At 28.5% G+C, this 24889-nt stretch overlaps 2 protein-coding genes across 4 annotated transcripts in view; one reads left to right on the plus strand and one right to left on the minus strand.

Annotated features, from left to right (window-relative positions):
- The first annotated feature begins 2751 nt into the window (after positions 1 to 2751).
- LOC134834355 (heterogeneous nuclear ribonucleoprotein 87F-like) lies at positions 2752 to 7159 on the plus strand. 3 transcript variants are annotated; one of them, XM_063848988.1, is made up of 4 exons: positions 2752 to 2853; positions 3022 to 3818; positions 4607 to 4726; positions 7025 to 7159. In XM_063848988.1, the coding sequence occupies exons 1-4, from the start codon at positions 2845 to 2847 to the stop codon at positions 7044 to 7046; spliced, it is 948 nt and encodes a 315-aa protein (XP_063705058.1). In that variant the 5' UTR covers positions 2752 to 2844; the 3' UTR covers positions 7047 to 7159. The 3 variants fall into 3 exon arrangements, with proteins under 3 accessions (XP_063705058.1, XP_063705060.1, XP_063705057.1); XM_063848990.1 differs by having other exon boundaries at positions 7028 to 7158; XM_063848987.1 differs by lacking the exon at positions 7025 to 7159 and adding an exon at positions 4950 to 5593.
- Positions 7160 to 10307: 3148 nt separating this feature from the next.
- The window catches only part of LOC134835281 (peroxidase), a 30372-nt gene continuing 15790 nt past the window's right edge, over positions 10308 to 24889 (minus strand). The window contains exons 2-9 of the mRNA XM_063850153.1: positions 21829 to 21978; positions 16688 to 16858; positions 15737 to 16629; positions 14109 to 14709; positions 13775 to 14053; positions 13255 to 13351; positions 13165 to 13194; positions 10308 to 11003 (exon numbers count right to left, since the gene is read on the minus strand). Coding sequence (XP_063706223.1) covers positions 10308 to 11003; positions 13165 to 13194; positions 13255 to 13351; positions 13775 to 14053; positions 14109 to 14709; positions 15737 to 16629; positions 16688 to 16858; positions 21829 to 21978 — 2917 coding nt within the window. The remainder of the gene's footprint in view (positions 11004 to 13164; positions 13195 to 13254; positions 13352 to 13774; positions 14054 to 14108; positions 14710 to 15736; positions 16630 to 16687; positions 16859 to 21828; positions 21979 to 24889) is intronic.

Consider the following 24889-nt stretch of genomic DNA (forward strand, 5'->3'; position numbering starts at 1 on the left):
AAGTGACACGTAGAAAAAAATTAAATTACTGTAGTAGGCTTGCAATTTTACTTCAGTTATCAAAAAAAAAGAATAATAAAATATTTAATAAAAAGAATAAAAAAAAATTAAAATTAAATATGCGTCACAATACCAAGGCTCGAGATCACTTGGAATCGTTAAAAGCCGTCTGTGTTGTTTGTTTCGGGAAAACCAGAAATAATGGGCGTCGCGTAACTGAAAAACTTGCAAGTGCAATTCAAGAAAAATATCCTGATTTCGATGCCAAAAATGAAAATTTACCTTCAGGAATTTGCAACACATGCAAAATTAAATTGGGTACCAATAAGGAGATTTTTATGGTAAACTACGAGGAAAAGGCAATAATGAAAAATGTACAAAACGGTGTTTGTATTTGCGACATTTGCTCGGTGGCAAGGATCCCTTTTTTGTCCAAGAAAAAACCTGGAAGACCAAAAATTATGATGAAAAACGATTAAATAATATATTTAACGCAACAATCTCTGGTCAAATTTGCTCTGGTAGTAAAAAGTATCAGATAACATGTTGACTAGGAATTTTTGTTAAATTTATTGTTTTTAAAATAAAACATAACTCTAACATAACTTTACATTTTTAATTTAAAATAAATGCAATTAAAAATTAAATATTTAAAAAATCAATGTAAAAATAAAATTAATTAGATTTAAAAAGCAAGAATTTTTGAAAGATATAAATAAAATATTGAAATAATTTAATTTTATCTTAAAAATTTTTCAAAATAATGATAATAAAATTAAAATAATAAAAAAATGTTTTAATAATTTTAATCAAAATTTAGATTTTTTCAATTTTTTTATATTTTTCTGAATTTTTGCCAAAATTTCAAGTTGATTAAAATAACTTTTTTATAATTTAAAAAAAAGAGAAAACTTAAAGGTTTCTCTATAAATGAAAAAAAAAAAATAACTTTTGAAATATCTAATTTTAAACATTTTATATATTTTTTTTATTTTTTGTAATTTTCGTAATTTATCGGAGCTTTCTATAATTTTCTAAAAAATAAAATCTGATCTGATCTGAATAAAATATAACATAAAACAAATATCTCACCTGTATCACCCTCTTCATCATCTGATCTGCGTTTGCATCTTCTTCATGCATTGCATCCAATTACATTTTGTTAAAAACAACAATAATCAGTTACGTAAAATTATAACAATAACAATATAGCATGAAATTGTTCAATCTTGATCCTGCTTTAATATAAAAATCATGTAATAAGTAAAATTAAAACTTTAAGTGAGATGGTACTACCATTCATTCATGCGTGCTCGTGTCTGAGATGTTATTATTAAAGCACTAGTTCAACCACCCAAATCTTAAGTAAATGCTCGTTTTTTAATGAAACATGCGAACGTGTGTTCTATTTTAACCACAAAAAAAATATTTTATTAAAAATACCTCTTGTAATTTTTTGTTTGTTTGATTTTACGATTTTTTACTCTTTTTTTTTGTGCCATGCACTCTTCATTTTATTATTTCAATTTTGTTTCAAAAGATTCATGTTAGTTAGTAATAATCGTTTTCAAAAGCAACATGCACTTTTATTCACATGCATCAGTTGCCCTCAAAAGTTAAATGAAAAATTTGTATTCAAAGTGTCATTTTAATTTATATATTTTTCGTTATTTGTTGTAAGTTTTAGCTATTTACTTAGTTATTAGAATTTCGTTCATGCCATTTTTGTGCAATATTTTGTTATTAAATTAAATTAAATTATGGGTTGTAATTATTTTTTGACGGTAATCGTGTCTTTAAAAAATGATGAACTGCATATTGGATGGTTAAATTTTATTAAGTGTAAATTAACTTTTTGTGGCTTTGAAAATTGTTTTTTTCAAAATGAATGAAATTTTTAATGCTCTTTTAAATTTTTATTTTTGAAATTTAATATTTTAAATTTTTTGACAAAATCAAATTAAAAAATATTGACAAAAAAATTTAAAAAATTAAAAATAAATAAATTAATTAGTTATAATTTGAATTTTATATGAATTATTTTTTTAAAAAATAAATAAATTTATTAATTTCTTAAATAATTCCATCGTTAATAAAATAATAAAACATTTGATACAATTTTTATTTCAAATTTATTTTTGAAGATTTTACATGAATAAGTGAAGAAAATAAATTTTAACATTTTTCACGCATATAAATTTAAAATTTTTGTTCTGGAAATTTTAGTAAATTAAAAAAAAACATAAAAGTTTATCATTTTAGTCATAATTTGACAATTTTATGATTTTTTCAGGGTCAAAAATACTTTTTCTTGAGAATGAGTCAAAATTAAATTAACTTTTGACTAAAAAAACTCATTAGAAGCTTCAATTAGGATCGATTTCTTAATTTTTGTTTAATTCCAGGTCTTCAACAATCGCAAGACAGCGAAATAAGATCTATAGAAGCTTTCAAAAGACCAAAATTGGACTTTTTGAGCTTCTAAAAAGACCTTGTTGAGTGTGTGGAGTCAAAATCAGAAAAAGAAAATCTGGGAGATAAGATTTCAGGTTACAGGAGGTAAAATCGGTTCTTTCGAGCTCCCAACTCGCCAAAAAACCTTAAATGTCTTCAAATAGGCCTGAGAGCTCCCTAATGAACTTCCAACGGTCAAATTATTTAAACACGAATATAAATTATAAAGCAGCGCCACCTATTCAAGCAGCATAAGAAATCGCCACCTGCTAATTCGATCGAAAATGAGACGACTGAAAGTGATGTCTACGTAGATTTCCCCGAATTATTAAAAACAAAAACTATTTAATTAAAAATCCTTGACAAAAACCCACTTTTTACAGACGAAAAATGATTCCGGTAAGTCCTTGAAGCTCAAAGTTCCCGCTGATATTCGTAGATTTCGCGAAAATTCGTTATTACACAAATTATGGACAAAAATAATAAGACGCCAAAGGATGCCACAATTTCATAACATTGTTTATTTTTGCATTTTTAAGTCTAATTTCCTCATTTTTCTCATTACAGAACACAAAAGTATTCGTTGGAAGCCTACCGGGTGGCACAAAACCCGAAGAACTCAGGAGACTCTTCGAAAATTTCGGTGTTGTGACCGAATGTGACATCATGAACAAGTGCGGCTTTGTTTGGATGCAAACGGAAGAAATGGCCCAAAATGCCATCGCGTCGCTCAATAACACGATGTTCAATGGACAATCCATTGTTGTGGAGCCAGGTCGCATTAAGGATCGCGGACAAAAGCGACAAGATGGAAATCAAGGTCCTCGCGGCGGCGGCGGCGGATTCCAACGAGGCGGACCGAGACAAGGTGGGCCAATGCGTGGCAATAACAATGGCGGAGGTCCGATGCGTCGCGGGCGTGATGCTCCCATGAGACGAAACAATCCGTATGGCGGCGGCGGCGGTGGAAATCGTGGAAATGACTTCAACCGTGGAGGACGAAATGACATGAATAGTGGACCGATGCAACCTCCGCCAGTTTTTGGAGGTGCCGGTGGTGGCAATGGCGGATTCGATGACAACAACTTTGGATTTAGCAATCAAGATAGACGAGGATTTGCGTTGCCCTACGATAATAGTGGACCGCAACAAAGAAGTGGCGGCGGCGGCGGCGGATTTCAACGAGGAGCTCCTGGAGGCGGCGGGGGCAGCAGCGGAGGAGGATTCCGTCAAGGCGGATTTAACCGGAATGACAATAGTGGCCCACGACAAGGAGGTTTTAATAGAGGCGGAGGGTTTAATTCGCAAGGCGGAGGGTTTAATTCGCAAGGAGGAGGCCCCAAACCGAATTTCAACAGAGGAAGGTAAGAGATTTTAAAATTTCTTCAAAAGAAATCAGAAGTTTTGTCTGATGTCTCATTTAAAAATCTAGAAAACCATGAAAAATATTCATAAAATTGCTGGAAACTGTTAAAAAATGAATAATTTTTACGAAAGCAAATTTTCCAAAGAAAATTCTTATTTTTTTCTTCAATTTTTATTTATTTTTATTTTATTTGATTTTTTTTTAACAAAACCCTTAATTTCATAAATTATTTATATTTTTGATTTAATTTAAATGTATTAAACTACATTTGAATTTCTAAAAAAAAATTTGGAAAGAAGTTAAAAATTCTACAAAACCATTTTTTTGTGTGAAAATTGAAAATTTTTTTATTTATTTTTTTTTTAAAATTGAAACTTTTACTTTTATTTAAGTAAAAAATTAGAGTAAAAGCTTAAAAATAAATTTTATCGAAATTCGTATTTAAAAACTTATTTTAAACAAAATTATTAAATTTTATTTTAAACGGCTTAAAATTAAATGTCAAAACCTTATTTTTTTATTATTTTTATTTTTCCCCCTGAATCATTTTAATAATAAAAATTAAAAAAACTTTTATCTTTAAAAAAAATTAACAAAAAAAAAAATTAATAAATAATTTTTAATTGACAAAACTTTTATCTTTAAAAAAAATTAACAAAAAAAAAAATTAATAAATAATTTTTTATTGAATATTCTTAGTTTTAAACTAAATTTGAAAATTTAAAGCTTTTTTTTGTTTTTATGTTTTTTATGAAGTTTAAAAAATATTAATTTTTCTCATTTTAGTAACTTTGGCGGCGGCGGCGGTGGCGGCAACAATAGCGGAAACTTTGGCGGACGTCCCAACCAAGGCTCAAACCAGGCATACAATCAACAATTCCCTCCATTAGGAGGACCCGGGCCACGGTAAGTTTTTCCATTTCCGAACGTCTTCGATTTTCTTTTGTGTTTTGTCCTCGATATGCGGCCTTTAACGAAAACTATTATTGCGAACACAGTCGCGTGACTGTCAATTTATGCGTTATTTACCCGTTTCATGCGTCATTAGTTATGTCCACAAAACTCTACCAAACCGTCTCAAATTTTCGAAATTTTCACACCAGAAATAAATTTGATCTATTTTTTATAGCAACAATCAAGGTCCACCTAGGATGCAAAATCGACGATTTCAATAATTGAAAAATCAAAAATTGAACGAACAAAAAAGTATCACCGAAAAATATCCGGGTTTCCTTAGAAAAAAAAAATGAAAGAAACGATAAAAGACGTGAACGAAAAAGGATAAAATGAGACCGCTACAATTGCTTCATAGGTTTAAGTGTTAATACAAATAATTTTAATTGAACAGACCATTTTCTGATATTTTTCAGATGAGAAAAAAAATAATATTTTTTTATTTAAATAGAAAATTATTCAAACTAAACGCAATATTTATATAAAGCAAAAAAAAAAAAAAATAACAAAATGAAATGAAGAGAAAATAATGTATAAAAAATAGCAAAATGATTCAACAAAAAAAAAAACTAAAACTTCTAGAAGGGTTTCGCACCACAAAACGACGAAAGAGATCCTTGTATAGAAATTCGTTCTTAATCCTCTCAGAAGTTGTATTATTAGACGTAAATTCTTAATTTTTTATTTATTATATAAAATAATAAAAGCTACTAATATTGACGATTTTAAATAGGAAAAAATTTATTCATTTATGCAACAAATAATTGTAATGTGTATAAAATATTTTAAATAACAAATTTTAAAATGATACAAATAAATATTGACAAAAAAAAACAAATATTCAGGGTTTCGTTTGGCATTTACAAAATCTTCTGTGTGAAAGCATCCTAGAGTGAAAGTCTCGTAATTTTTCATTGGTTTTATACCAAAAAAGCATCCGATTAATTAACGATTTTTAGTAAAACTTCGATGGATTCGACGGACGTAAGCGTATTATTCAACTTTTAGATAATTTTATTTTTCAAGACATTTTTTTAATCTTCTTTTTTTTCATTTAAAAAAAATAAATAAATTAAAAATAAATAAAATCAAGAATAAAAATTTGCGGAAATCAAAAGAAAAAAAATTAATTTATTTTGATTTTTTGGTGAAAAAAAAAAATGCAAAAATAATTTTAAAAAATTTAAAAACCGTAAGCAAAAAATTTAATTTTTTTTTCATTATTTTAAATTTATTCATTCCTTTTTTATTTAAAAAAATATTTTTTATTAAATTTTTATTTAAAAAATAAATTATTCAAAATCTTACAAAATTTTAAATAATTTTTTTTATTTTAATTTTATTTCATTTATTTTTTTACAAAAAATCAAAATAAATTAAAATTAATTAAAAATATTCTTATGTTTTATTTCGTTTAAAAATTTCTCGAATCTACATACGGACAGACCAATTTTTCCTCGGAAAGCTCGTTTCGATATCAAATTATTTAAACAAATCGAAAAAATTTAAAATTAATTGTGTGAAAAATCAAAAGTGACATCAACAACAAAGCACAGGCAGACACATGCAAATGAATGAAACTAAAAATAACTCTTCAAATATGAGGAAAAGAATGTAAAAATCACTCCGAGACAAGAAACTGGTATTATTCGGTATTCGCCTTTTACCGAGTTATGAAAAATGTGCGACATTAAAGTTCTATACGCCGACACGGTTTTTTGTATGTGCAAAAAAAAAAATGACTTAAAAATAATCCAGAATTGCGGAAGTCCGGACGATGCGGCATGAAAAAGATTAACGGTATAAAAACGGTAAATTATCATAAAATATATAAATATTAAACCAAAATAAACAAATTGATTGATTAACTCTCATTATTTTATCGATAAATCTTCGACCACGTGTGAATCACTTTTTTTTTTTGAAGAATTTTGATGTTTAGAAAAGAATTTCACGATTTCTTAGTAAATCATATGATAAAAATAATTTTATATAGTAGGCCAAGTGCACTCCCATGGACTTCAAGTTGCACTTTCAAATATTTTGTCTAGTTAAAAATGAGAGAAAAATATTTCCGTTTGTCCCCCACATCACACAAGTTTTACCTTTAAAAAAAAGTTTATCATCATCACAATCAACCAAGTCTATAAATTATTTAAAAATTTATTTTTTAATGTTTCCACTTCTGTGAAATTCGTTTTTTTATGCATTTGATCTTTAATCTGTTAATTTTTTCTCTCAACCGTTCAGCAGCAGCTATCCAAAGAGGTGAGTAATGTAGTAACTCGTGCAAGGAGAAATGGATAAATTTGCATGATGCTGGAACTTCCAAGCTGATGTATTACGTCAAATGGAATCAGACTTGGATCCGAAATAAGAGAGACCAAGAAAAATTTTGTTCGAGTTTTTTTTCCAAAATGAAATAAAATAAAATATAAAAATGTTTTTAAACCAAAAAGTGTTGTTTTTATTTTTTTGTCATTAAAAGTTCTTTGTTTTTTTTTAAACAAAATAGATTTTTTTCTGATTTTTGAGAAATTTCTTGGTTGGAACTAGGTAGAAAATTTTCTTTATTTTTTTAAAAATGATTGAAAAAAAATTAGTTTAAATATTTTTTTCAAAAATATTAATGATTAAAAAAATAATAATTTAAATGAAGAAAGAAATTTTTTAATAATTTTTCTAAGAAAAAAATTAAGGATACTTACCTACTGTTGTGAATCATTCAATTATTAAAAGGCTCAATAAATTAAAGTTAAAGTCTCTATATTTTGAATTTTTGTCAAAAAATTTAAATAAAAATAATTCTATTTCATGAGTGAAAAAACTGTTAAAAGTTAAAAATACTCATTTTAATTTATTTTAACAAGAATACCTATTTTTAATACATTTTTTTTTTAGAAAAAAGTTAAAAATATAATTAATTTAGAAAAATATTTTCTTTTATTTTTTTTATGGAAAATAAAAATTATTTTAAAATAGGTATAATTTCGTCACAAAATTTTTCACAATCGAAATAAAATAAATAATTTAAAAAACAAAAATTAATTGAAATTTAATGATTATTTTTTTAAAGCAAGTTCAAATTTATTGATAAATTTTAAATTTAATTAATGAATTTATTAAAAAATTAATTTAACTTAATTTTATTTTTTTTTAAATTAAAAAAAAAACGAATGAAATTTTACATAGAATTATTCTAGACAACTTTTACTCACAAAAATCAGACTTTTCACCAAAATTTCATCAATTCGGGAGGACAATCACCTCTTCGTCTATACTAATCACCCCTCATATATCACCGCAACTTAGCGAAAAAAAAATTTCCGTTATATTTATTCTTTTAACCGAACGCCTATCACATAAACCGCAAAACCTGATCTCAATCCACTTCGATCCAGTCAAAAAAAAAAAAAGAAGAACGACACAGCATGATCTTAACTAAGTTATTCCATTAAATTATCTCTTCTACTCCACACACAGACCGCGCAAGTTGAGCAATATATCATCGCATTGTCCATAACTCTTCTCTCTAGAATGTTTCGACAAGACAGGAAGTTGTCATGTGGTGGATCCTTTTTCTGTCTTTGCCGTACCTACGTTCCATGTACGACGTCTCGTTGACCAGACACGTTATTTTGCGCCGCTGCGAAAGGCAAATTCTTGCAAGAAAAATGTGTGATTTTGTATAAATACAATGGACGTTACCACAACAAAACCAGTTAAGTTTGAGCATTGACAAGAGTAGGAAAGTAACTCACAAAAAATTTACAAATTTTTCGATTGAAATACTATTTCGCAAGATCCACTAGAAGGTAACAACAGACGTCACAAAATTTTTATTGTTATTCAACTTGTCTGACGACCTGATTTAGTTTCGGCTATTGTGTGCAAATTATTATTTTTTTTTACCGCATTTTGAAGAAAAAATGCGGTTTTACTCTGGGATTAAAGTCTCGTGGTTTAACATATTTTAAAGGTCACGTGGTTTTAAAGTTTCTCAGATTTTAAGATTTTTCAAGTCACGTAGCTTAAAGTTTTTTCAGGTCACGTGGGTTAAAATTTTGAAGTTAGGTAATTTCCCAGGCCACGTGGTTTTAAACATGGTTTAAAAAATTTTTAGGGCACGTAAATATCACACTTAGAAAAAAAAACAAGTCACGTGGTTTGAAAAAATATTCACGAAACGTGACAAATTTTTGAAAAAACTTTGAAAACTTTTTATTTCTGAAGCCACGTGGTTTAAAAAATTTTAAGTCACGAGATTTTAAAAATTTTGTAACCACGTGGTTTATAAACTTCTTAGATCACGTAATTTTTAAAATTCTCAAGTCACTTGGTTTAAAATTATTCCGTTTAAAATCAAAATTTCTCAAGTCAGGTGGTTTGAAAAACATTTGAAATCACGTGGTTTAAAAAAATTCAAGTCACGTAGTTTAAATAAGATCAAGTTACGTTTTATGAAAATTTCTCAATTTTCGTGGCTCAAATATTTTTTAGGTCACGTGGTCTAAAATTCTTTAGGTTTAAAATTTTTTTAAATCATGTGATTTAAAAATTATTTCAAGTCACGTGGTTTGAAAATTTCTCAGGTGGTTTAAAATAATGCAGGTCACGTGGTTTAAAAAATTTTGAATCATTTGGTTTGAAAACTCCTCAAATCACTTTGATCACGTGGTTTAAAAATATAAGGGCACGTGGTTTGAAAAATTTTCAAGTCAGGTTATTTAAAAAACATTTCAAGTCACGTGGTTTTTAAAAAAAATCTAGTCACGATGTTTGAAATTTTTTCAGGACACCAAGTTCAAAAAATTAATAAACCACGTGACCAAAAATTTTTTAAAGCCACGTGGTTAACGATATAAAAATGCGATATCCATCGTTGGAAATTTATCAAACGACAACTTTATAAATATTTTTTTTGCAAAATCACGTCTGTCTTGCTTTCTTCCGCAGAATTTAAATCAAATCATGGCTTCATCCTCATTGAAATTGACCGTTGTCTTCATCGTCGTTGCCTTTGCATTGCTAGCTGCCACACAAACTGAAGCCAATCCCGCCTTAGGTAAGAATTTAAATCGCAACCACGTGACTTTTCACAACTTTTCACTTGCAGATTTGATGGGAGGCTTTGATTTTCTTGGTGTTTGCATCCGTAATTGCGCACAATGCAAGAAAATGTTTGGCAGTTACTTCGAGGGCGAGCGATGCGCTGATGCTTGCGTCAAATTCAAGGGAAAAATTATTCCAGATTGCGAGGATATCGCCTCAATTGCGCCATTTTTGAACAAAATTGAAGCTTAAATGGACCGGAGACTGCGTGCTGATGGTCTCGTGTTAGTTCCTAATTTTTGTTTAGTTTTGTAAGATAAATGTCGAATGGAAACGTTTCTGCTTAACAGTTATCAGCGAAAAAAGTATTTATGACAAAGAAAATAAACCAAAGTTTACACGTGAAAGCAAAAATAAATAAAATTTTATTCTTTCTTCCGGTTAGGAGTTCTCTTAGTTGCTAAATTAACATTAAAAAAATTTACACATTTACCTGTTTTTCCCTTCTACTAAATACTCTACTTTGAAAATCGTCGATGATTTTCGCCTTTTCCTGGTCACTTTCGATTTCTTCGCTCTCCGGAATGGAATCCAAGCTTTCACACTCGGCACATTTGAGTCCTTCCAGCTCTTTTTCCAAGTTAAATTTAAATTTTGCATTTTTTCCCAGCCTTTTTGAGTCATGAACGAACTCAAAGTTTTTTTCTTCCGAATCTTTCGTCAAAATTACTGGTTTTTCGGTCGGTTTTTCTTCATCGCTGTCCTCAATTCTCCGGATTGGCTTCAAATCAAACACCTCGACGTCTTTTTTCAGTGAGTGATCTTTTAATTTTCTGTCGCGACGGACTTGATCGTGGAAGAAATGGTCGTCGGCGAGATCTTCCAGTTCGGATGGCTTTGTTTTGTGAACGGATTTGTGAACGCTGGTGGGTGGTTTTTTGTCCTTTCGTTTATTTTCAAAGGGATTTCCTTTGTAACGGGTTTCGTAGACGGGCTCGTAATGCTTGATGTAAGAGGCGTAAGTCATACTTGGAGCAGCTTCGCTTTCGGTCGTTTCAGTGGATCGCTTGATGCGGCGAAGTTGGAAATACCGACGTGGATGCTTGTAGGGAGAGATGTTTGGGGTGTGCATGCGACGTAATTGTCGTTTGTACTTTCGCAGTGGTAGCGGTTCGTTCTGTAAATAATAATTTTTTTTATTTTATTAAATATTTGAGGGTTTATTTTTATGTTCCCGAATTATCAAAGATTTTATTTTTTTATTTAATTTTTTTTTTGCTAAAAAATATTCTTGCTTTGTTTTATTTATTTTTAGTAAGGCCAATTAATTTTTCTAAAAAATGTGTTTTGAAAATTTAAAATTATTTTTAATTTTTCAATATTTTGTTTAAAAATGTTTACGGCTTTCTTATAAAAAAATAATTAAAATAAAAAAAAAATTGAAGTTAAAATTTAAAATTGCTTAATTTTAATTAATGTTTTTTTTTATTTTTTTTCCCATTGGATTTTTGAATTTTAAAATGGGAGAAAAATTTTAGAGTAAATTTATTTATTTAAATTATTTGAAAATTATTAAACTATTTAAAAATAAATTAACTCCAAAATTTTTCTCTCATTTAAAAATTCAAAAATCCAATGGGAAAAAATAAAAAAAAACATTGATGAAAATTAAGCAATTTTTAATTTTAATTTTTAACTTCTTTTTTTTTAATTTTAATTATTTTTTATAAGAAAGCCATTTTCCAAGAAAAATATTTTTAAATAAATTTAAAAAAAACACAAAAAATGGAAAAATTTAGAAAAAAAAAATGATTTTAAAATGCAAAAGTTAAAGAAATTTCTTTAAAAATTTGATAATTAAAATTAAAAAATAAATTTTATTCTCAAAAATTTCATAAGAAAAAGTATTTAGGTATAAATATTTTTTTTAATTCTGAAAAAATTAATTAAATTTTGGCCGTTAAATTTCCTAAAGTAGTTGTCAAAATTAAATTTTAATTATTTTTACAAACCTGTCAGTGTTCGTCTGTCATTTAGTAAAAAAAAATATCCGTCAAATAATAGCAGAAAATAGAAAAAGCGCGTTTCTACTTTATTTACAGACATTTTATATACATTACCTTAAAAATTTATTCTAATATTTTTTTTTAAATTATTTCTCTAAAAATAAAGCTAAAATAATATAATTAGAAAAGTGCAAGGATATTTTAAAATAAATAGTTGGCGGTGCTTTTTAGGGATTAAGAGTGTGGACTGATCTAAAAAAAATAAATAAGCATAGATTCAATTTTTAAAGATTTTTTTTTATTATAAATTTAAATTATAAACGATAAAACAAGAAAATTTTTATAACTTCTTTATGGTACAAAATGAATTACTTTAATAATATTTACATGTTTTCTTCATTTTTTTCCATTTTGTAAACTTAAAATTACTTGTTCGTTGCTCATTTTTATTTTTTCGTCATTTTTTAAAATTTATTTACATTAATTTTTTTTTGAAGGTTCTGCCAAAAAAGGTCCGAAAAAATATTAAACTAATAAAAAATAAATTATCTAAGATTTTTTTAAAATAAAAATGACGAAAATTTCTAGAAAGAAGAGGTCAATCAATCGAAAAAATATTTAATTTTTTTCCAAATATTTTAAGTCTTTGTTTTTTTTTTAAATTTATTTTTTCTAAAAAGACTAAAATAGGATTTTACGTATAAAAAATTTTCGATTGATTTTTGATGGAACTTAATTCTATTTTTTTTGTAGAATTTCTACTTGGGGAAATAGAGAGAGCTTTTAACCCAATTGTGTGTCATGAATGCGGAAAAAAGTTCGAAATATTTTGCTGTATAAAAGAAGCTCTTTTCGTCCCTCGATTTTATATAATGGAACGTTATTTTATTTTTTTTGTGTAACAATATGGCAACTATGAGAACCCTTTTCCCATTTATTCGTTAATTTTATTTACTGTTTTGCATGTGCATTTCATTGTCAGAGATCGGAGGTTATTGAACCGGCGGCAGGTCGTACGTCGTTGATGATAAACCGGTTAAAAAATAACATTTTGACCTTTTTAATAACTCTTCAACGTCTAACAATGGTAATGCACCTCAACTTTCACTACAAAAATATGGTTTTTTATTTCTTAACTTGCTGTAAAAAGTCTTTATTCTATGAAAGATGATGCTTTTGATGAGTAGTAAGGAGGCAATGTACGCGTCAAATTACAACATTACAATAAAATAATTATAGATAGATAGAGAGAGATGATTTTTTTTTGTTGTTGTGCATTTTTCTGTACATGATAATTTAGCTAAAGTGTTTTATTTATTTTCTGAAGCTTACCACTGTGTCGGAAATGTCATTGAGAACGTGCTAAAAAAATTAATAAAAAAAATTAGAAAAATATTTTATTTTTGGTCTAAAAGGACTTACGTAGTGGCTTGGTGAGGCATGTCCGTGATCATGATCTGCCCATTTTGTTAAATCTATACTTGGGATGATTCCGGCTTTGCATGGCACACGTGGGTTACTAAAAAAATTAAGTAAAATTTAAATTAAATTTAAAAAAAAAATTAAATAAAATAATTAAAATTTTTTAAAATATTTTTTTAAATTGAAAAAAAAATAAATAAATAAAAAATAATTTAAAAAAAAATTAAAATTAATTTTAAAATTTTTTAACTAAAAAATTAATATAATTTTAAAATTAAAAATTATTAATAATAAAAATAATAAAATTAAAAAATTAATAATTTCATTTAACAAAAAAAAATATATTTTTTAAATAATTTTTTTATTTAAAAATATAAATAAAACAAAATTTAAATTAAAAATTTCTGTTTAAAAATTTAAATATTTGAAAATTAAAAATTGTTACAAAAAATTTAATAAAAATCTTTAGTAAAATTAAATTTATTCCATTAAAAAAGCAATTTTTCAAAATTTTACTCACATTTCATGATCTGGCAACACCATCGGGTAAATTTGAACGGTATCAATCAAATCAGTGTTGTCGCAAATGAGACGCGCCAAACTGGCTTTACGGATTTCTTGCAATTGTTCCGGTGTGAAGGACGACGGTTGGTTTGGTAATTCATACCAGAAACGATCTCCACGACGAACGTAGCTGAATTGAGTGGCAATGATGCAAGCGAAGGTCGGTCCTAACATGCTGCCGGGCAAGGAACGCTCAGAAACGCCACCAGACCATAAATCGACGTCAGCAGGAGATCTAAAAAATTTTTTTTATTAAAAATTCAAAGAAAAAATAAAATTTAAGGGCTTACTCGAAAATGGATGAATAACGACGAACGGTCTCGTTGGGCATGGCACCGAATAATTCCTCGAAACTGTTGGCAGTTGGCAATCCGCAGAATTTACGGTATTCCATGTAGCCGGGCACACCAAATTCACGTCCACGTTGCATGTTGAACGAAACCAAATCCATACCGAAGCGATTTCCTTCCTTCTTGAACAAGTGATTCGTGACTTCTTGCGTGATTGAGTCGTCCATGGCTTGGGCAACTTGGTTCATTAAGCCCATGTAGTACTCGTCGATGACGCCAGCACGGTACAAATCGTAAGGACGACGAATGAGGTCAGACAAACGTTTGGAAGCAATGAATTTGTGGGCTTTGGACCAACGTTCAACGGCAGTCGGTAACAAAGAGTGACCGAAACGGAAGGCAGCAGCAGAGAAAGCGTCAATAATTGAGGGATTGACATGTGGATCATAACCGTCCCAGTAGCCGTCTTTTTGGAGCAAAAGTCCGAATTTCTCCATAACTTCTTTGCCCAAGAGAATTGGCAAGAATTCGTTGTAGGTGATGTGTTGGATGACACCGATGTTGATGCGACGTGCTTCTTGGAAGAGAGTTTCGTCATCCCCTAGAGGTAGAAAAAAATATTTAATAAAAATTTTGTTACTTTTGATAATTTTTATAAAGTTTTTAATTTTTGATGCTATCTTTTTAATTTTAAAATTAATTATTTTTTGAAAAATATTTTTTTAATTAATTTTTATCAAGGCGAATAATTTTTATATTTCCAATTTTTTGTTTTGGGAAAAATAAAAATTAAATTAAAATTAGAATATTTTTAATATTTTTAGGAATTTTTCGAATAAAAAATCATAAAGTGTAATTGAATATACCAAAGAATGGGTAAATTTGCTTAAATAAGACGTTTTCTATTAAATACAGGAGGAAATTTTTAAAGTCACGTAGCCAAAATAATTTTTTTTTTTTAATTTTGTAATTTTGTTTAATTTTTCTCTAATTTTGCGTTCAAATTTAAAAAAAATAATATGTTAAATTATTAAAATGTTAAAAAGTAACGTTGAACATCCAAAAACGTTAAAAAATTACAAACAAAAAATTAAAAAATATTTATTTTTCTAAAAAAAAAAAAAAAAAAAAAATCAGAAAATTTCTGAATATATTTTTGTAAAATTTTTTAACTGGTTTTGATGAAACTTTTCTTTAATTTTTTTTTACATCAGTCAAAAAATATTAAAATTCAGTCTTTTTATATGAAAAAACATGTTCCGATAGGAAAAAAAAGTTGTGAGACAAAAATTAAAAAAAATTTCGAATTCAAATTTTTTTAATTTGATAATTAATTTTATATTTAATTTAATTTAATATTTAAATAAATTAAGTTTTAATCAATATTTGATTTAAAAATTAGTTAAAAAATTTCGAATTACATTTCAATATTTAATTAAAAATACAAATTTAATTTTTATGAAGCTTTAATCCGTTTTTATTTTTTTTTTATAAAATTTAATTTTTATTATTTAATTAAAATATTTGACCAAAAACACTTTAAAAATTAAAAATCACCAATATTATTAAATATTTTCGACTGAGATTTAAAAAAAAATTAAATAAAAAAAAATGCAAAAAAAACTTACAATGAGGATTAATTTCAGCAAGTTTCTCGGCAACACGATTATGTTCACGTGCAAGTAATGTATGCATCGTCGTCAAGACCAATTGTTCATTCACACGAATTTCTCCGGCTTCGAAGCAATACATGTCTTTGTTGGGACGCGTGCAACCTTCATCTGGGATATCCAACTTCAAGGGCAACAAATCCTTCAATCCATATTCGCGGAAGATCGGGTTCATGCGAAGCAAACCTCCATAACCGGTTCGCAATTTTCTCGTGAATTTCTCGTTGACGCCATAAATCGTGTTTCCATCGATAACGGATGTCAAAGTGTTGAATTGAATACGCGAGCCGAGTCTGCAGCCGGCTCTTGGCGATGGGAAGCCACGCACAAAATCGATGCACTTAACTTTGAACAAGCGATAGAAGTAATCGTCGTCAGGCACGCGAATTTCATTGCAGTAAGGATGCTTCAAGTGGAGCGGACGATGACAGCACTCCTCGGGATCGTTTCTGTTGATCGGGTCGAGTGGCGTTCCGGTTAACGTGAAATCGTGATCCATAAATTGACCCCAGGCAATTACCATAACGGTTCCAGCATGATCGTGGTAACCTTCGTCGGGATGGATGGTACGCGAAACGACACGCGATAATGGCAAATCACGACCGGTAACGGAAATACGTGGTGCATTGATGCCGTCAGCGTACAAGGGACCGATAAGACGTTGGAACGGCGTCATGGCAGCACCCCACGTTGGATTTTCCAAATTGTTGCATAAACCATCGACACGACGATATTTTCCGGGACGACATTCGACGCCCGACAAGAAGGGCGGACAAACTTCACGGATGAGCGTTTTTGAGGTGTCAATTGTGGGAAGTCCCTTTTCGATGTCTTCGTACGACAAACCATATCTAAAAGAATTTTTTTATAAAACTTGAATTTTTAGAAAAAAAATTAATTAATACTCACTGTCTGGCAAGTTGGATCGAAATATCAAGAATCAACTCTCCAACGGAGGCAATATCTTCAGTTTTCCAGTCACCTTTGGGATAGTGGACACGAATTCTCTTTCTGGCATCCAAATAAGCTGCATTGACGGCATCGTATGTGATGCAAGTACTTCCGTGTGTGTAGGGATTTCTAGAAAGACAAAAAAAATGTTTTAAAAAAATTCGTACATGATCGCAATGATAAATTAATTGATGAAATAATCATAATTGACGGCTGTATGAACACAAATCATCACCACGATTACACAGCAAAAGTTCCAACAACATCAATAAATTAGACATCAAAAAGCAATAAATTAAGTCGAAAATTTTTTAAAAAAATTTTTATCATTAGTCACTAGCGCATTTCGGTTATTTTTAATTTCTTTAAAATTTTTAATTTGATTATAAATTTAATTAATTTCTTTTTTATTTATTTTTTTTTTGATTTTTAATTATCAATAAATTTTTAAATTTATTTATTTATTATTTTTTTTAATTTAATTTAATTTTCTCCAATATTAAATTTAAAAAAAAAATTAAAATTTTGAAATTTAAAAAAATTCAAATAAAAATATTCATTTTATTTTTTTTTTTAATTTCAAAATTCGTAAATTTCTTTTATAAAATATTATAAATTTTTTTCACGCTTTTTTTTGAATGATGATTTTAAATTAATTTTAGGTTATTTTAATTTTAATTTAAAATTAAATTTGAAAAAAAATCTAGCATTAAAATAAACAAATTAATTCATTTATTTTTAAATTTTTAATTTTTTTTATAACAAGAAATTTTTTACTAAAATTTTTAATACCTATTTTTCTTTTTTCCCTTAATTTTTCGACAAAATCGAACAAAAAGTAATTTATTCGTTTTGTTGACCTTTCAAATATTTAAAGTTCAGCCTTAATTAGACCTTGATCCTGAAAAGCGCAAATTAATTTGACATCCACAGACAGACTAAAAACCATTTAAAAATCGAAAAAAATGAATTCACAACAGTCGTCTCGATTTAATTGTAATCGAATACTGCACATTTTTATTGTGTAACACATTGATTGATGATGGAAAAGGTTGCTGTACACAAAACACGATACAATACAAAAAACGACACTTTTTAGCAGTCCGTTAGTTAACTCGACTACCGTCTGTCTCTCGGAGGCGATTGCTTCGACAAGTAAATTGATTTACGAGCTGAATGCATCGATTTTTTTGCCGTTTCGAAAGGAAATTCAATCTGATTCGCGTTCGAAAAACAAACAAAAGATTTGAATGTCCCACAAGTGACGAACCTTGTTGTGTGTCGGATGGAGGTCATTCTTGCCAAAAAAATGCAAGAAACTATCAAGGAACTGAATTTAAATGACAACCATTGAAGCAATTAACCTCGTTGTTACTTGATTCTTGTCGCACAAAAAAAAAACTAACACAACATCTTGAGACACCTGTCATGTCACTAAATTAACCTACATAAAGGATCGTTAAAGATCGCGGTTATGAAGGAACAAAAAAAAACTACGAAGACGACTAAGATGATCGTCACTTTATAAATTTATGATTATTAAAGTTTTTATGCTATTAATGTTAGTTATGCGCATTAGCCCACATAAGATCAAAATTGTTTGCAAACTATTTTAATCGTCTATTTAACTCGCTAATTGCCATTAATTTCATTCATAAAATTAAACAAACGAGCTACATGACATCAACACCACCTCTTAACAGGCAAATAATGATATTAAGTTTTTTTTTCTTATTAAATTTAATAAGAGTTAACAATGATCATGTGTGTGAGCGCACTCGGTCGATATACCCACGAGAGAGACCCAAATAAGTAAATAATAACAACATAAAAAATATTACAAAAGAAAATCGAACAAAAAATAAATCAGGCAAGTGCAATTTTTATAAATGTTCCATGTTTCATTCTAGATAACTTTTTCTTCCAGCTATTTTTTTTATGTCATTTGTTGAGTTTTTAAGTTTAAAATGGATTTACGGAGTCAAAAGTGTCAAATACGGTTTTTTTGTGTCTTTTTAAAGATATTCTAATTTTAATTCAAGTGTACAAATGGCGATATTTGACTAAATTCGTATCTTCTGTTAATAAGCAAACATTTAATGTTTAACTGAAAATTATTAATTTTAAATAATTTTTCATTTTTTTTCGTGACTTTTTTATGCTTAAACTTTATCTTTTTGTTAAGTTTTATAGGTCAAAAATACTTTTTGGTGTTATTTCCACATTTGATTTATTTTCTTTATTTGCGACGTTTCGGCACTTTTTTCATGTACTACATGCCGTTATCAAGCAACTATAAAAAAAATTCAAAAAATTGCTATTAGTGATAGTTAATGTGGAAAACTATTTTTTATAACTAATTGACGACACAAATATAATTAAGAACCTAACTTTTTTGTGCAAGAGACAAAAACAAATAACACAAAAAATTAAGATTTAAAGAACTTTTGCATAAGGCAAGTGTCAAGTGCGGCTACTACAAGCACTACTGAAGAGTGTTGTTTTGTAAGTATCTATCACTCTCTTTGTGTCTGATGACATGTATTGTGTATCAAAAGTAATAACAAATTTCACTGCGCGTATTTGAACACGTTTGAAATCTGCAAAATAGCAAAGAATTGCCAAAGTTGTTGATTCGTTTCACATTTTCGTTCTTCGTTCACATACATCAACTTATATTAACCAAAAAGCTAATGTGAATTTCTTTGGACCTTCTTTCATAGGTGAATCAAGTTCTTTAGTCAATTGGTCTTTGATCAAGCTTTACTGAGAGTCGTTCCTTTGCTACAGTCTTCTACAATACATTTGTAATAATGTTCGTAAAAATGCTTACTTCGTAAGTTTAGGAGTTAAATTTCGATTCCAATTTTTTTCTTAAAAATGTTCTAAAAGCTCTTACCTAAATACAAAAATTAAAAAAAATAAAAATTAATTTTAAATAATATTTTGAATTATAAAATTAAAAACTTAAAATTTATTCAAAAATTATTCCTTAAAAATATTTTGGACTTCTAAGGTGAAACACTTTTCGCAATTGTTCTTGCCTTAAATCAAGATTAACGTGCATTGTTGGAATTGAACATGATCGTGGTTTAGTTAAAAAAAAAAGAATTATATTTACTTGGATAGACAAGACGCTGACAAAAAATAACTTGCAACCGGATAAAATATGTAGCGTATTGAAGGTCGTTATGATGTTTGTTTGTTTAAACATTAAAAATTCACGTAAACAAGGTTAATTTTTTTTTTGAAATGTTCATGAACGAAAGAACAAGTCATAAGCGACGCCTGGATCGTTCCGAAACATGAATTAATTTGTCATAAGAGACATTTTTCGTGCACGAAAAAAAATATGCAGAGCATGAATAATTTCATGTTAACTCACACAGATTAGATGTTTATTTTATAGAACATTATAACGGTTGCCCGGTCTTCAAGATGAGCTATAAGAGATTTTTCAGCAACTTGTCAGTTATAAATTAAAGGTCATTAACGCTTCCATCGGCTTCTGAACGAAAGTAAGACAAACGTGAATATGAATAATTGTTTTATCACTGCAAGACAAGCAAAAGTATTTAAATAGAACAGTTTCCATTTCAAAACTCTCATTAAAAGTTTCTCTTCTTTTTCGTGTAATCTTGTCTCGCTTCGGATGATGAGTCAGCTGTCAGTGACCTATGTTGCTTAGAAGTTCACAACAATGAAATATTTCATGAATAAATCATAAAGTTGTTAGTAATGAGAGATGATGCCCAGAGGCCTCTTTTACAAATAAATAACCTTGATTTCACTTGATTGAGAAAAAATTCAAAGTGTTGACCTAATTTGGTGTCATTTCTGGCCCAAATCGAGATTTTTCAAGTGGAATTAATTTCAAATGAGGAAATATTCCTAAAAAAAATTTTCATAATAGACCAAAACAATGTCTGTGGCTTTTATTTCTTCCAGATGATATCAAATGCGTTTTAACAATTGACTTATAAAGTTATTGTTTGCATTTTATGTCGTTGTTACTTGGTTAAACAACAACGAGATGTTGGCAATAAAATCGAGTTTAACATCTTCATTATTCAATCGGAGATATGTATACAAAGTGTAGCGAGACGGTGCATTGTGTGCAAATTAGATGCACGAGTTTTAAATACGATCACCTGAGTAGTGGAATTTGTGTTAATTCGTTGCGACAGGTGTTTGGAGTCTGGAAGATATTTTTCTGCAGAATTTTATTTCTGCAGGAAGGAAACAAATGAAAGTAAAAAAAAATATGTTGCTCTTAATTGAAGATTTCTTACGTCAATTTATGGTTCGGCAACATATTGCTACATTTTTCGAATGGCATGTCAAAACAAAAGTGAAAAAAAACGTTCGTGCAGCCGTTAACCTTCTTACCGTGTGAAGGTACGAAAACCAAAGTTAACACAAAAAACTGACATTGAGAAGGAATCCTTTCCCTTCAAGAGGAACATTTTTTTGTGATTGGATCGAATGTCAACTCCTTTCCCAGGTGAGTGAAGTAAACAAAAATCTTCTTTCTTATGGGAAACGAATTGAGTCCAATGCACTTATGAACGGTTAAATAAATTGTGATATCGGCAGTCATGAAAATTATTTTTTTACGTATTCCAATTTAAGACTAATTGCTCATGTTTGGATCATGACTAATTTATGATTTATCTCTTATTTAAAAGCTGGTTTAGTCGTTCACTAAATTCACAAGTTAAATTAGGAAATTGCAATTTCGAAAAATGTTCATTTAATTCTATATCTTAAAATTTTTAAAAATAATAAATTTGAAGTAAATTTTAAATTTTTGGATAATTTTAATCAAAAAAAAAAACATTTTTCAATAAATTTAATTAATTGTTTTTGAAAATTAAGATTTTTGAAAATTTTCGAATTATAAAATAAAACTTAATTTCATCATTTTTAGGGTCTTCAATTAAAATGGTTCAAAAAAAACCCTAAGATGATAAAATTTTAAATTGAGTTTTAGAATATTTTTAACGGGTGTTATTAATATTTTAAAGTTAAGATTTTTATAAAATTTTCAAAGATTTTTCAAAACTGCCCTAAAATTAAATTTAAAAAAATATACTTACAATGTGCCTCTAAATAAGTTAATATTATAATCAAATGCTGATGATCTGGCGGGCGATAATTCTAAGGCACATTCATTGGAATGCGGTCCAAAAGAGCTTATGAACTGGGCATCTATTCCAAATAAGAGTATCGACGATATCGTTATTAATCTGAAAAAAATACAAAAAAATATTGATTAAGATCTAGTTTACTAAAAAAGAAAATAATAAATAAAAAACAGTAAACGAGAGACAGCAATTTATCAAGTGTGATGAAAAGATGACAGCAAGGTGAAAGATAATTTTCTAATATTGAAAACATGTTTAATGCAAGTCATCACGCCGTTATCAAAGAGAAACTTCCTTATTTTTCATACTGTTGTTAATTGTGACATAAATTTATTAACTGACCGTTTTGTATATTTTTTCAAGAGACAAAAGAAATTTTTTTATAACGGTTTCTTGCTAGAAGCCAAGTCGAGTCAAAATTCTCATAAATCTTTATTACTCGGTCAAAAACTTGATTTTACTTTAAAATCGATTGTCGACAAAGTGGGTTGTGATAATTTTTTTTATTTCCTTGAAGTGACTCATATTTATTGAAATTGTGTGAAAATGTGGTTGAAAAAGTCTGATCTAGTTAGACTTTGTGTTTAGTTCACTTCACCTTCAGGATAAATTATAAATAAAATTAAAAGTTACGAAAAAATTCAATTACTAACTAAGATTTATGAGAAAACGTTTGAGACATAGTTGAAACGCGTTAAACATCATGTTTTAATTTTTAACGTTTTAAAATGTAAAGTAACATAAATACCCATAGGCTACCGCGATAAATTTTATGTGATAATGACAATAATAATAATCAAATATTGGCAACTTTTACTACACATTTTGTGTGCATTTTGTACCTCATAATGATAAATATATTAATAATAACGGTAATATAGTTAAAATTTTACACGCAAGTTTATTTATCAAACGTTTGTGTGGAAAAATACGCGCAGCAGTTACGCCAAATGCGTGTATTTTAATGTATTTTCGTACAAAATAAAGCGACAATAAAAATCAACTTTCGCATGTTTGTCACTATTTTTAATGTTTTGACATTTTGCGGAAAAGGAAAAAAGATTTTTGCTCCATTTTGGATGACTGTCTGTAAGTATCTTTTTATTATATTTAAAACAAATATATTTAATTTTTTATTTGATAATAATGTTCTATAATTTGAGTTTAATTACTAACTTCTTTTATTTTCAGAAAAAACAAAAATATCAATTTATTAATTTCTACCCAGTGGCACATTTACCGGTAGGCTGATTAAGCTAAAAGAGCAGCACTACAAAATGACTCCAACTTTCGTTCCAATGAACAGTATATACCTCCAATTCGCACGGCTGCTAACATCGAAAATAAATCTCATGTTCAAATATATGGAGATAGAATTATAAAAAGAACCGTCATGAAAAATATGAAACAATGAAACATTAGCATCAAGAAGGTCATATAGTAATATAACAAGCTGCTTATCTGTAAAGCGAAGTCATTTTTTCTGGCATTTTTGGGAATCAATATTTACTATAAAGAGCCATAATAAATACTATCAACAATATATTTCATTATAATAGCTTTCTTTAAAATGAAACAAAACCACAGCAATTTTTTATAGAATTCATAAAATTTTACTCCTTTATAAAATCGGAAGCACTATCTGTAATATTTTATTTAATGTTTGATAAAAAATTGTTTTAATATAGCTTTGTGGTTTACAAAAATTATGATAAATAAATTTTTTAAATTTAAAAAATATTTCTTGCTGATGAGTGAGTTCATATAAAATCAAATCCATAAAAATGCGCTCATGACAACTTTTCACCCACAAGTCATTGGAAAATTTTCATTTCATTTCATTGCAGTTGATGTTACCACAAAAACGTATAGATATTGAGTAAAATGTGTAATTTATACCTAAAAGTAAATATTTTTGTGTAAATATTTCTATCACGTAGAAATAAATATATGTTAAATGCGTGCAATAACAACCGCAAAAAAAAACAAGTAAAAGTACATTCAAATATGTGATTCCATTGCGATCTTATCTGATGATGAAAAATAATATCATCGTGTTTTACGCCAAATTTCGTTTTATGTTTGTCTTTATTGTTTTAATTATCATTAATTGTCAAAGTTGTTGAATTTTTTTTTGTCGGCGTTCATGAACTCAAGTAACTTTCCCGGCCTTGAGTGCAAAAAATTAATCACACGGGCTATTTATTCGTATTTTTGTGTCATTAAAGCGTCAAATTATCCTGACATTCACCGCGCCGCAAGTTCAATGTAGCACATGCATTAAACACACCCGCCACCGCCAATAACCATTGAAGCGGAAGCAAGGTAAATTCATTAAAAAAAAAGTAAAAAAAAAAGTTAACTGATTGACAAGGTATAAGTAAAATAAATCTCGAATTACCGCACAATTAGTTGCCACTATCACTTAAATGTGTATATGTGGATGGCGAATTCCATCGTAACTCATAAAACTGGCATAAAAATGTATTTATTACACACATGATTAAAAGGCGTGTGCTGTCTGTACTTTCGTTATAGACACCTCTCTCTCTCAGTTTCCTGACCACAACCGTCGATCTACAAAACCAAACATTCTCGTTGGCTTTTTTTTTCGTTGCAGATGATGCAAGTAATTGAAAAAACGATTACAAAACCACTCTTACTATCGTTTTACTTGCAGCATGCCTTACTGCTGCATTTAATGTGCCTCTATTTTATTAATGTTATAATAATAATAATCATTTCGCTCTGCATGAACGTTCTGCGTAGTTGAACGCGACGACGAAGATGTTTCTTTCACTTTCATTTCATAGCTAACGGCTTACAAGCTCGTTTGTCAATGATGATGCGGTTGTAGCAAATATTTCTCGCGACAACGCACGCAATCTACGAAAACATTTTCCAATCGTCGTCGTCGTTGGTTGTCGCGTCTCTTACTTGCTCTTATCTCTCTGTGTTTGTGTGCCTTACACAAAATCAGTGGTTTTCCTCGTGTGTCGTAATGCAAAAAGCC

Source organism: Culicoides brevitarsis, chromosome 3, assembly GCF_036172545.1.
Source record: "Culicoides brevitarsis isolate CSIRO-B50_1 chromosome 3, AGI_CSIRO_Cbre_v1, whole genome shotgun sequence".
Classification (NCBI taxonomy): domain Eukaryota; kingdom Metazoa; phylum Arthropoda; class Insecta; order Diptera; family Ceratopogonidae; genus Culicoides; species Culicoides brevitarsis.

What these genes read in the sequence shown, in the direction of transcription:
- LOC134834355 (XM_063848987.1), top strand. An exon ending in CCGAATTTCAACAGAGGAAG is followed by an intron (nt 3,819 to 4,606) that starts GTAAGAGATTTT and finishes TTCTCATTTTAG; the next exon opens with TAACTTTGGCGGCGGCGGCG. An exon ending in TTAGGAGGACCCGGGCCACG is followed by an intron (nt 4,727 to 4,949) that starts GTAAGTTTTTCC and finishes TATTTTTTATAG; the next exon opens with CAACAATCAAGGTCCACCTA.